The sequence below is a fragment of the Typha angustifolia genome, chromosome 15 (genome assembly GCF_048772165.1).
Source record: "Typha angustifolia cultivar Huaian chromosome 15, ASM4877216v1, whole genome shotgun sequence".
NCBI classification, from domain to species: domain Eukaryota; kingdom Viridiplantae; phylum Streptophyta; class Magnoliopsida; order Poales; family Typhaceae; genus Typha; species Typha angustifolia.
Genome location: NC_133253.1, coordinates 22,106,113 through 22,118,714, shown reverse-complemented (window position 1 = coordinate 22,118,714; position 12,602 = coordinate 22,106,113). Strand labels below are relative to the sequence as shown.

The 12,602-nt window shown below is 38.5% G+C and overlaps 1 protein-coding gene across 4 annotated transcripts in view; it reads right to left on the bottom strand.

Moving 5' to 3' along the window:
- The window catches only part of LOC140779153 (protein PHYLLO, chloroplastic), a 32,182-nt gene extending 24,203 nt beyond the window's left edge, over positions 1 to 7,979 (bottom strand). For 3 of the 4 annotated variants that reach the window (XR_012107286.1, XM_073124136.1, XM_073124137.1), the window contains exons 1-2: positions 7,710 to 7,979; positions 7,418 to 7,630 (exon numbers count right to left, since the gene is read on the bottom strand). Coding sequence is in view for 3 of the 4 variants with exons in the window: in XM_073124136.1 (XP_072980237.1) it covers positions 7,418 to 7,630; positions 7,710 to 7,892 (396 nt within the window). In the remaining variant the exon portion in view is untranslated. The remainder of the gene's footprint in view (positions 1 to 7,417; positions 7,631 to 7,709) is intronic. The other variant, XM_073124135.1, reaches the window with a different exon arrangement.
- Positions 7,980 to 12,602: the final 4,623 nt, after the last annotated feature.

Genomic DNA, 12,602 nt, shown 5'->3' with positions numbered 1-12,602 from the left:
AGTGGGGTCATTAAATTTAAATGCCTTTCTTGTACCATTTTGTGTTATTGCAGATATAATGCAGAGTAACAGAAAGGAAGAAAACAATTACCATTCTACCGTTGAACCATACCAATATCCTCATCAGGTCGACTCAAGCCTAGATGAATAAGACATAGAGGTCATCTATATCTCCTAGAAAGATAGTTACTAATAGATTGCATGGCAGACCTATAGCACTTCTAGTTTTTGTTGATGTACATGTATCCTTATATTAGACCTGAGGGACAACATACCTTGTATGATGTATATATACATCTTTTAGTGAGAAATAATACAGATCATTATTCCTAATATGGTATCAGAGCAAAACTAGGGCTTTGTTCAAAAGAGAAGAACCGGAATCTCATCGCCCGCCAACGAAGAAGTCTCCGATGCAGAGCGACGATGTTGCCATTGTGCTTTATGTTCTTCATCTCCTTGAGGGACTTGATGACAATGGCATCTGCGAAGGAAACGACTTAGCTTTCACTTCCTTGCTCTTTTCAGTCTCGAGCGTTTCATCTTCTTCTCTAGGGCGTCGTTATCCGCCTTGGCCTTGGCAGCGTAGACCAGAGAAGTTGGACCGCTTCATCCTTTCTTCCGCTTCTCCTCCAAACAATATCGATCACTATCTCGAGGAAGGTCAAGTTTTTTTTTTCCGACAAAATCGTGGAGAACACTAATCGCTATTAGAGGAGTCGGAGGGAGAAGTCCAGGAAGAAGCTTCATATTTTTTTGGCTCGGTAGGAGAGATCCAGGAAGAAGTTTTGCTTTTTGGTCTGACTTGATAACAAACTCCAAGTAATAAATTAATGATCCAATTTATTACAACATTATACAAATAGTGAGAGCTAGGCATAGCATTAACTATTCAATCAATTTATTGTTATCTTCTCCTTTGTTGTTGTCAATATCTTATAAATGTAATTGTTGCCCCAAGTTCATAGCATAAATTGGGTAGAAATTTGCGTCAAATCTTGAGTCTATGGCTAACTATGATTCAACCCATGATTATCTATCTACTTCCGCTGATTTTATGATTGTAATTGTGACTGATTGGTTATATTAGTCTGCCACTATGGAGAGCATGGATGGCCGTGCCAGTCGACACACTTACTGGCACGGCACTTGGCACTGGCACACCTCGTGCTAACCTGTGCCAAGCCATGCCGACTGGCATGGGTGCGTATCGTGCCGAGCCGTGCCAGGCTGGCACAGTTGTGTGCCGTTCGACACGGCTCCATGTCAGTCATTATGCCATATGGAGCCTTTTTTTTAAAAAAAAAATTCTATTTTCATCAGTCATTATTAAATCAACTGATCAATTGATCATTTAGAAGTCTTAGATAAAATTGATGATAATGAGACTAGAGATGATAATGATAATGATAATGGTGATGGTGATAAGAATGAGACTCAGTTTGATAGTGATGATAAAAGAGATAAGACATGCGTCCCAATTACACAACCTTCTCAAGGAGGTATTCTTTTTACAGAGGACTTGAGTTTGTAGGTAATAGGACATTAGAACAGGTACACCCACAGAATGATATGAGTTTATCATAATTATCATCATATCAATTACACCCACCAAAGCCAGAACATCATTATTATACTCTATATCTATAATCTGCTTATGCTTATGGTGTGTCTGTACCTGTGTCGGTGCCATTCATTCCCTTGCATGTTCAATATTCATATCATATCATAGAAAAATTATAAAATTTTTATTTGTATGAAAATTATGTGAGACATTACAACGAGCAATACTATCAGTGAATGAGTTTTGAAGAATATCAATAGTATTTAATACAACATTCTCGTGTTATTCTTGTGCTGACAAATGAAGTATTTGATTCTCCTTGTCATTTACGTTCAACTAGATATTAATTTTAATTATTAAATTATTTGCGATTAATATTGTGTTCAATTATATTAAGGAGTGATCAATTATTAATATTAGTTTTAATGAATGTCTTCAATCATAGTATGTGTTAAATAATATTTATATTTAATTGTTACTTTATCTTTAATAAAATATGTCATTTATTAAATAATCTAAAGATAAAACATTATAATGTAGGTTTTAAACTTTTAATACATATACTTAAACCAAAAACTAAAGATCGACAAGACCAAAAAATATTTTTAAATATCCTAAAAAATTTATTAAAAATATTTTAAATGCGTGCCAATAGCACGTAGGGGCGTGCCACTATCACGTAGGGATGTGCCACTGGCACAGCGGGGCGTGCCGACCAACACGTGCCATGCCGATGGTGGCACGACCATCGTTGGTGGAGAGTGCTCTGAATGGTCATGGTCTCTCCAGTCATCTCGATAAATCTAGTCTTCTGCCCTACGATGTCTTCAAAGAATATGCTACTTGGAAGGCTCGTGATTGTCGAGTTCAAAGCATACTTGATTTTTTCCATTGATAAGGCTCTTCGTCCAGATCTCATCCATTTTACCATTGCTGTTGATCTTTGGTGCCACCTTTGTTCACGTTTTATCGAGTCTAGTGGTGCTTGGGAATATTACCTTCTGTCTAGTGCTCAAATTGCTCAACAAAAGGAATGATCCATCCAACAGTTCTATAATCACATGCGTGATATCTAGAGTGAATTGCAAGCATTAGAACTTCTTATTCTTTATTCTAGAGATAATGAGGCTCTTAGAGAGCGTCGTCAACTTTATCATTTTTTGCATGCTCTTTGTCCTGAGTTTTGTCCCTCTAGTGGGCATCTTAGTTCATCGTGGTACCTTGCCAATCCTAGAGTCTGCAGTGGCTAAGTTAGTTGCTGAAGAGACATGTCTACGCACATTTTAGTGTTGTTATGCTCCTCATTCGTCTGTTTCATCGACTGGTGTAGATACAATCATGGTTCTAAGTTTTAGCCAAATATCAACCGGATCGATCGGTACCCAATCCGTTTCGGATCGAGATCACCATATCAGCCAAAACCAACCGAAATTGAGAGAGAAAAAGGAGAAACAAAGGGAGGAGAGTGAGAGATAAAGAGAGCTCGTCGGAGGGAATAAGAGAGAAAAAATACCTCATCGGAGCTCATCGGAAAAGCATCGCCGGAGAAGAATCGGAGAGGGAGAGACCGAGAGAGAAGGGAATTAGTGAAGGAGAGGGAGAGTTAGTAGGAGAGAGAGAGAGAGAGAGGAGAGCAAGAGATCAACATAAGGGAGTCGGTGAAGGAGAAGGAGAGAGGGGAGTTGGTGAGGGTGAGGGAGAGAGAGTGGTAGTGGGAGAGAGAGGGAGTGGTAGTAGGAGAGAGGTAGTGGGAGAGTTAATACGAGAGAGAGTTAGTGGGAGGGGAGGAGAGCTAGTGGGAGAGAAAATTAATAAGAGAGAGAGTGGGAGAGAGAGTTAGTGAGAGAGAATAAGAATTTTTTTTATTTATATGAGAGGGAGAGAGTGACCGGTAGAAAGAGAGAGATAAAAAATTTAAAAAATATTTATTTTTTTATTTATAGATTTATATATGAATAATTTATATTTATATATTATTTTAAAAAAATTAGAATTTTATATATTTTAAAATACAAACCGATACAGACGGCCAATACCGCCGATACGGCCGATACGTATCATTTTTTTGGACAGCCGATCCCGATCCTAATTCCGATACTTGGAGCCTTAAGTACAGTTCTTATTGTTGGTAACATGAACTCATCTCACCCCTGTCCACATTGTTCTCATTGTCGCAAGCCTGGACATCTGATTAAAAATTGTTGGGAGTTGTATCTCGAGAAACACAAATTATAGGACCAAAGGACTCTATTGTCAGATTACAGCTGTGGCCAATGATGTCTTCAATAATGTGGCTCCCGTCTGTATTGTTCCTCATGATCGTCTGCAACAGATTGAATAAACTCTTGCTCAATAGAGTTAGCCGGCTCCTACATCAACCAGCGTCTGCTCTATCTGCTTCTCAGCCTGATATTTTAGTTATGTTGGCGAATTCTGGTATTACTCATGACACATGGATTGTGGACTCCGGTGCCACTCGCCATATGACTTCATATTCTTCTATTCTCACTGCTTGCTCTCTTTCTCCTCACTTGCCACCTATCCAGACTGCTAATGGGTCATTTCTTCCCACTAATTAGTCTAGATCTATCACCAGTACTTCTGCACCATTTGGTCATCTTACCTTGCCACTTGTTTTCCATGTTCCAAAACTGAGTATGAATCTTTTCTTTGTTAGTAGCATTTGTGACCTTGAATATCACATTTTATTTACTGCCTTCTCATATGTTGTGTAGGATCTACGTATCGGCAGGGAGATTGGAGTTGCTTGTAGAGTTGGCGGCTTGTATCATCTTTCGTTTTTACATCTTCCTACTCCATCTATGTCTTATTTTTTTGGTGCTACTCTCTTTTCCACTTATTTATGTCTGATTGTGTGGGCTGCAAGTTGGCCAAACACGTGGCCCTTCTCTTTTCTTCAAACATTAATAAAAGTAATTCTCTTTTTAACCTTATTCACTCTGATATTTGGAGACCTGCACCTCTATTTTCTATGTGTGGATATTTATATTATGTGAGCTTCATAGATGTTTTTTTGAAGTATACATGGATCTATCTTATTCGTCGTAGATTTGAAATTCCTCAAATTGTTACTTTTATGATTTACACTCTATATCAAAAACGTATTAAGCTTTTTAGGTCTAATTGCGCTCGAGAGTACATCTCTTTTGCTATGCATTCTATTTTTCATTCTCATGGCACTCTCTTTCAACAGTCATGTTTGTATACTCATGAACAAAATGGTGTAGCAGAACGAAAGCATCGACATATATTGGAGACCATTCGTTCTATTCTTCTCAATTCTTTTGTTCCTCATTCTTCTTGGGCAGAGGCTATTTTGACTTCTGTTAATCTTATCAACCTCATGCCTTCTCTTTTACGTGATCATTCTCTATATGAGATTCTTTTCTTTTTTTTTTGTTAAGCCAAATTATAGTTATCTTCGTGTTTTTGGATGTACCTACTTCGTCCTTATTTCTGCTCATGAGTATAACAAGCTACCTGCCAGGTTTGTGCAATGTATTCTTTTTGGGTATAGTTTTGAGCATAAAAAGTATCGTTGCTACGATTCTTTGACTCAACAACTGCGTATTGCCCGACATGCTACTTTTATGAAAGATCTTACCCAAGATATTATCTTTCTTGAATCTAAATCTTCTCCTCAGCTTCCTCTTCTTCACATCATCATCATATTACTCAGGTGTACTCTCGACGGGTTAGTCCCATCTCTTCTACATCTGATGGATCTCCTGTTGTTACTCTTGCCCCACCTCTATCTGTGTCTTCTCCCCTTGTTGGCATTATAGGTCTTCGTCATTCACAATGTGAGCATCGCTCTCCTTAGAGATATAATTACGTAGATGTTGTGTGCTATTCTTCAGAGCTTCATGCTTTTATCGCTCTCTTCAGAGATATGGTTACATAGATATTGCGTGCTATTCTTCAGAGTTTCATGCTTTTCTAGCAGTTCTTCATGCAGAACATGAGCATAGTTCTTATCAATAGACTATTGTTCATCCTGTTTAGCAACGTGCTATGGTTGAGGAGTTTCAGGCCTTTGAGCATACTCAGACATGAGATATCGTTCCATTGCCGAATGGAGTTGAACCTGTTAGCTGCAAATAGGTTTATAAGATCAAAGACAACTTAATGGTTCTGTTGAGCGATACAAAGCTCATCTTGTTGCCAGAGGTTTCACTCAGGAGTATGGTATTTACAATTAGAAGACCTTTGCTCCTATTGCGCAGATGACTACCATTTGTACTTTTCTTACAGTTGCTGCAATTCATCGTTGGCCTTTATTTCAAATGGATGTGAAGAATGGTTTCCTTCATAGTGATTTGTCTGAGACAGTTTATATGCAACCTCCACCTGACTTATCTGTTCCTTCATCTCATATATGTCACCTTCATCATACTATATATGGACTTAAGCAAGCACCTCGTGCTGGGTTTGAGTGTTTTCATTGTGCAATTATCGAGGCTAGTTATGTTGAGAGTGCTCATGACCAATCTATGTTTGTGCGGTCATAACCACATGGAAGGGTTATTTTGTTTCCCTATGCAAACGACATAATTATTATTGATGATGATTTGGCATCCATCAAATCTCTACAAAAACACTTCTCTCGGCACCTTAAGATGAAAGACTTAAGACTTTTATATTATTTTTTAGGTCTTGAGATTGCTCGAGGTGAGAAAGATATATTTTTATCTCGACAGAAATATGCTTCTGATTTGATTAGTCGGGTTGCTATATCTAATGATAGAATAATCGATACACCTCTTGAGCTTCATGTATAGTTTCATCCCACAGATGATGTACCGTTACCGGATCCAACTAGATATTGGCAGATTGCTGATCAGCTTGTATACTTACGTATTACTAGACTAGATATCTCTCATGCTGTCAATTTAGTTAACTTGTGGCATCTCATCGATTTATTCATTATGCAGCACTTCTTCGTATTCTCAAATATGTATAGGGACTATTACTCGCTCTCTTTTGATGTTTGCAGATTCATCACTTATGCTTCGAGTCTACTTTAATGTTGACTAGACTGAAGATCCTACCACCCGTCGCTCTACTACTAGATTCTGTTTATTTCTTGGAGATTCTCTTATCTCTTGGCGTAGCAAAAGGCAGAATATTGTGTCACTCTCTAGTACCGAAGCAGAGTTCAGGGCAATGTCCACCACTACTAAGGAGATCATTCATCTTAGACGTCTATTGGGTGACATGGGTGTGTTGACTCCTATGTCTATCGCTATTTATTATGATAATAAGAGTGCTATACAGATTGCAATTAGTTCTGTATTTCTTGAACGGACTAAGCATATCAAGGTGGATGCTCATTTTATTCGAGATTAGTTTCTAACTGGCACTGTGAGTCTTTCTCATATATCTTCTATTGAGCAGATTGATGTTCTTTTCACCAAGTCTCTTCCATCAAGTTTCTTCCATCTCCTCGGGTTAAGTATCTTATTAGCAAACTCTCTATATTTAATCTACTGAGTTTGAATAGGGGTGTTAATGTACATGTATCCTTATATTATACCTGGGGGACAACATACTTTGTATGATGTATATATATACATCGTTTAGTGAGAAATAATACAAATCATTATTTCTAACAGTTAAAAATAACATGAAGGACCCTATCATAGAGTATTATAGCGTATGAGCAATGTATAACAACTGAGACAAGCTATACCGTGCATAACCTCGTATGAACGTTGAAAACAATTTTAAAACCCTTTAAAAGCGTATCAAAAAAGGTTCATGTTCTTGTAAATTCATTCAAAATTTTAAGAAAAAGTGATCGGACGCGCAAATAAGACAACATCAGCGCACCTGATATCTGAGCACACCACTACTCGAACAAGGCGGATTCACCTTAAGGTCTTCGACCGCTTTCCCTATCTTTTCATACCCTTCTCTTAGCGTGAGAGCAGGAGGCAACGTCCGAGTAAAGCAGAGATCGACGGGCAAATCCCTATCCCCCACCTCTAAGAATTCATCGGCATCTATATCCAATCCAACGGAACAAGAATTCTCCGCATAAACCTACAAGAAACAAACCAAAACGTCTTTAACCAATCAAGAAAGACAATAATTGAATCAAGAAGAGGTAATTCAACGAGACGTTGTAGTTAGGCTTCGAGGGGAACCCAAGAAGACGACGTCGGTGGAGTCCGAGGTGGTTGAGGGAGATATGGGTTGGAAAAGAAGCTCTTGATCGGATGGGACGAGAAAGGGATTGGAATTTGGGCGTGGGGAAGGAGAGAGGCGAGTGTTTAGGGTTTCGGAAGAGATCCGAGACCGGCATCTTAATTCTGGAGAAGAGAAGAGAAGAGAAGGAGAAGAGAGGGAAAGAGAACAGAGTTGGAGTGAGGAAAGGCGGCGTTTTAAATCGATAGGATAAGGTAACCTCCTCTTTGTTTTCTGTTGGGATTTTTTTTCATTTCTCACTCTCTAGATATGTTTATTTTGATATGCACTCCCTCTTTCTACTATTTTCAATTTGATCCCTGTATTTTAACTAAATCACTAAAAACACCAAAGATAAACCGCCAAAAATACAAGTGACACTGTAATTATCAAGTATTGTGCCCCGGTAATTACCCGTTAATCAGTTTGGGGTAGGCATTAATTAAGAAAGTTTATGTTTTTAAATTATCAAGTAATACTCTTTTTATTAGTGTATCTCTTCTTCTTCTTTTTTTACATGCACGCATACCCTCAAATGCTCTCATTCTTTGCTTATATATTTCATTAATATTTTTATTTGTATGAATATCCTTCAAAATATTTAATTTTCACATAAATGCCCTTCTAATTACTTTCTGATAATTTCACATTAAAATATGAAGCATTTAAACGAGAGTAATTCTATCTTTATTTCTATTAAATAAGTTAAAATTTTCGTTGTTAGTTGAATTTCTTAAGTATCTTAAGGTTGCCTAATAGAAATGGGCCTTCAAGTTCGGCCTGCTTGATCTCCAATGTCCTAATAGAAACCACGTGAAGTAATCGATCGTTATTGGGTTGTAGAAGCCCGCCAACATGATGAGCCCAGATCACTAATTGTAAACAATCATTAGTATTATTAATTTAGTCCAGGAATCCCCAACTGTATGGAAAGGAGGAGGAGAAGGAGAAGGAGGAGAAGAAGAGGCGTCTCGTACTCGATCGCCCCCCACTCCATTGAACCGCTGCGCGACACCTGAAAGCACCACAGCTCGTCATGCGGCAAAATGCGAAGGTCTGCCACGTCGTCCGATGTGGACGCCCATGACGATGGTGGGTTTGCATGAGACCTGGGTCTCGAGAACAATTGGATGATCACACCTATTTGTTATTTGTTTAAGGGGGAGAGCCTAATGGCCTTCATAATCCCACATCCTTAGTGGATCCACACCTTATTATTTATTACTCGTTATACGTAGGCATCTCTCTCTCCCATGGCGTGCAGCTTTGCATCACCCTTCCACGCACTCAGTATTGTTTAATTAATTAAAACCTACTTGCACATACTTATAACCCCCTCTCGTAAAAGAGACAGCAAAAGATTTGCTAAAAAGATTCTAATGCATGTATCTATCTATTGAAGAGTCTCACAAGGAAGTAACATATTTTTTAAGTAGAACATATAAAGCTTATCCTTTGTAGGCCAATCCATATACGAGTAAACATAAACACAAGTATAAAAGGCAGAGAATCTACTCAAAAGAGAAAGGTGGTGATTTGGTTTTAATTCCTAGTGGGAGAAGTGGGTCCGGGTCCAACTACAAATGTGGTTTTGTAACCCCCCATGTAGTTTATGTACATGTTTTAATTGTATGAGAAAGAGAGAGAGAGAGAGAGAGAGATGAATTGATTAAGACCATAATTTTGTTTGGACATAGGAAAAATGAGATGACTGATGGGCATGCAAATTAATGGTGGTAGTGGATGGGGCTCACCATATAATCTGGTGCTCTTCCATGGCAGGCAAAGAAACTAAAGATTGGAGCTGTGTCTTGCCTCAGAATGGAGCTGACTCCAAGTTATGGGCATTGCTGATCGATCTAAGTGAACTTAATTTAACGCTCGTATCTAATAAGCCTACATGGGTGTGACACGAATTTTTTTCTCTTTTTTTTTTTTACTGCTTGATTCGTCCTGCACTTGATCATCAGTGGGGGAATACCTACTCAACTATGAAAGATTTTAGAGTTAATAATTCGAGATTGAAATGTTGAGATAGGTTTTGACAAACAGAGATGCCGAATCTCGTTCAAATTGTTTAAATTTATGGGTTAATCAACTAGCTAAACTAGTGGATTCATGAATATGATAATGAGTTCGAGAACAAATTGAATACTTTGGATGAGGTCAATTAAGGACTATTTAGAGATCATATTCGATTGGATCTGCTAAGCATAGAGTCAAGTCAAGCAGCATTAATAATCACAATACCAAGTGGAAGAACAATATTTTCTTTTTTAACTTTTTTTTTTCTTTTTAAATTTCCTTTTCCCAAATTTTCTTTTGTCCTATATGCTTCTTAACCTTTTCCTCAGCTTCTCTCGCTATCCATGCTCCCCACTGCCGCAGCTGATCGCATGCAGCCCGAGCTGCAGCAGTTTCCCTGCACTCCTTTAATTCGCAGCCAAACAAGAGATGCCAAGTATCCAACTGTGCGAAGTACGAAATTACCGAACTTCCTCATTCGTCTCAGTGCCATCATTTGGCCGTAATTCCCCGTACGAAATCCATTTATGAGGACACGGACGGATTCGTTCGTCCTACCATCATCCTACGTAACATTTAACTAAAAATTCTCGTATATTATAAAACTTCATCCCTTGTTCGATGTTAATTACACTTGTCTCTGCGTCGCGAGATGTCTGACATATGACCAACATCCATCATCCAGGATGTCACATAAAAGAGCGAGAGAGATTCGGTGCGGGCTAATTCATCTACTAACTATAGATTCAAATTTATGTCAGTACGTATATTCGACGATCGTAATACCTGTCCGAAATTAAAAGATTCGATCGTCGTAATTATGTCCGAAATTAAAGACAGAGGACCCTTATAAGATAGAAAAGGAACATGACCGCAATCGATGTGAGGGCGCACCGAATTCGAATCGGCTCCAAAGTACCATATCAGTACATATTGTGCGGTGCTGGTAGGAGGGACCCATCAGCGGCACCAGTAAAACAAGATTAACGTCGCAAATTATCTTCTCCTATCACCATCCATCGGACGGCGATAGGAAGAGACATGACTATCCGACGGCTGAAAGATCCGCTATCTCTCGCTTAATCAATGGGTCGGTTCCATGGAAGGCAGGACGTGGAAGCTCAGAGATGCTCGTGTCGAAGAAGAAGACAAGAGATCCACTCCGATGTTCCCCAGGAACCGTTTAGCTAAGAACAACCCCCACCACGATCAGCCGGTGAAGTTGCTTCGGGCACTAAACCGGCCGTTCTGATTAGGACACGTAGTAGGGACTTGGAAGGATGAAAGAGCGTGGCTGGATTCTACGAGAGAAGGGCACAGGTGGAGATTTGCTTTGTCGTCCAACAAGAAAAAGAATCGATGCGAGGGGTAAATATTGGAAGGTTAGTTTAGAGACCCGGGGATTAAGGATGTGGGTAAATGGGAGATGTAGTGCGAGATGATGTAATAGAATGGGAATCTCAACGCTAACAATATCCATACCTACTGCGGTGTGGGATTTCCTTTTGCTTCCTTTACTCATAGTTGCACCACGTCAACTCATAAGTTGCTTTTCCTTTTGAGCTAAGATGTTTCCTCATTCTTGTGGGATTAGGTGAGCAGTAATAAATAGTTTTTCACTTCTCAGTATATACATAGCTGCAAAACGAAGAGGGGAAAAAAATGGTCAATGAGAAATTCCACTAAAAATAGATCAGAAAATACAAATTTATGCGGCGTTGAGAGAGAGAAAGGAAAATAAAAAAGAGTTCCAAAATGTGATCCTTGCCCTAAATGAACTTCCAAGAATAAAATATAACTAAGCTTTCGTAGAAGTGCATGTTTGACAATCAGGAGAGAGTACAATAATATAGTAAAAGAAAATCTCATATGGGACCACTTTTTCAAAGTGTCAAAGTGTGCTATTTGATCTTATCAACAAAGAATTACGAACAATTTAACTGGCCAGTAAACTCGCTACTACATGGCACTGAAAAGAAACCAACGTGGAGGAACCAAATTATACCACATTTACCCAGTACGTATCATAAGGAGAACTCGATAAGACTTGCATATGTAATTACCTCTACAGATATCTTCTATGTCAAGCAATTCCCTATCCAGAACTTTAGAGGGTGTCATAGTTAATCCTGCAGGAATATTAACATCCAGAACTCATATCTGCTGCTTCTATGTACTACCAGTGACTTTAGAATCTCATCATTACCATATTATGCCATCTAGTGTAGAGCATTAAACTAAGACAATGTTCTCTTATAAAGTTCCTGTGCCTGTTCCTGTGTCATTCATCACAGTGGCAAGATAGGGAAGAATATAACAAGTAAAATAAAGTTTTCCAGCAAGTGAAGACCTTGCTATGATCCCATTAATATCAAGAAATGACTCCTAACCATCGTCGTGTTTCACGTGAAATTGGATAGATATGTAATATGTGCGTCACTTAATGGAACAAATTCTAGTTCTGGTTCTATAACCAGGAGAATCAAATAAATCGAATAAACCATCTAAATGACATGACATTAGATAATCTAATGAGCAAGTTACGACGCTTTAACTGATAATACCTACAGCACTATAGATAACTACACACTTCACTTCATGATTTATATCATGAGAGAATTACAAGGTGACAGCATAGATGGATAGTAGATGTGAAGCATTTCCTAGAACAGAAAGAATGAAATGATAAGTGCATTATAGAAGAGAATGTTTACATCAACTATTCGGTATACCAGACAGAAATTAGCACTAAACGTATAAAATCTAGCTCAAACATTTATGCAAGTAAAATAAATGCCTAGTA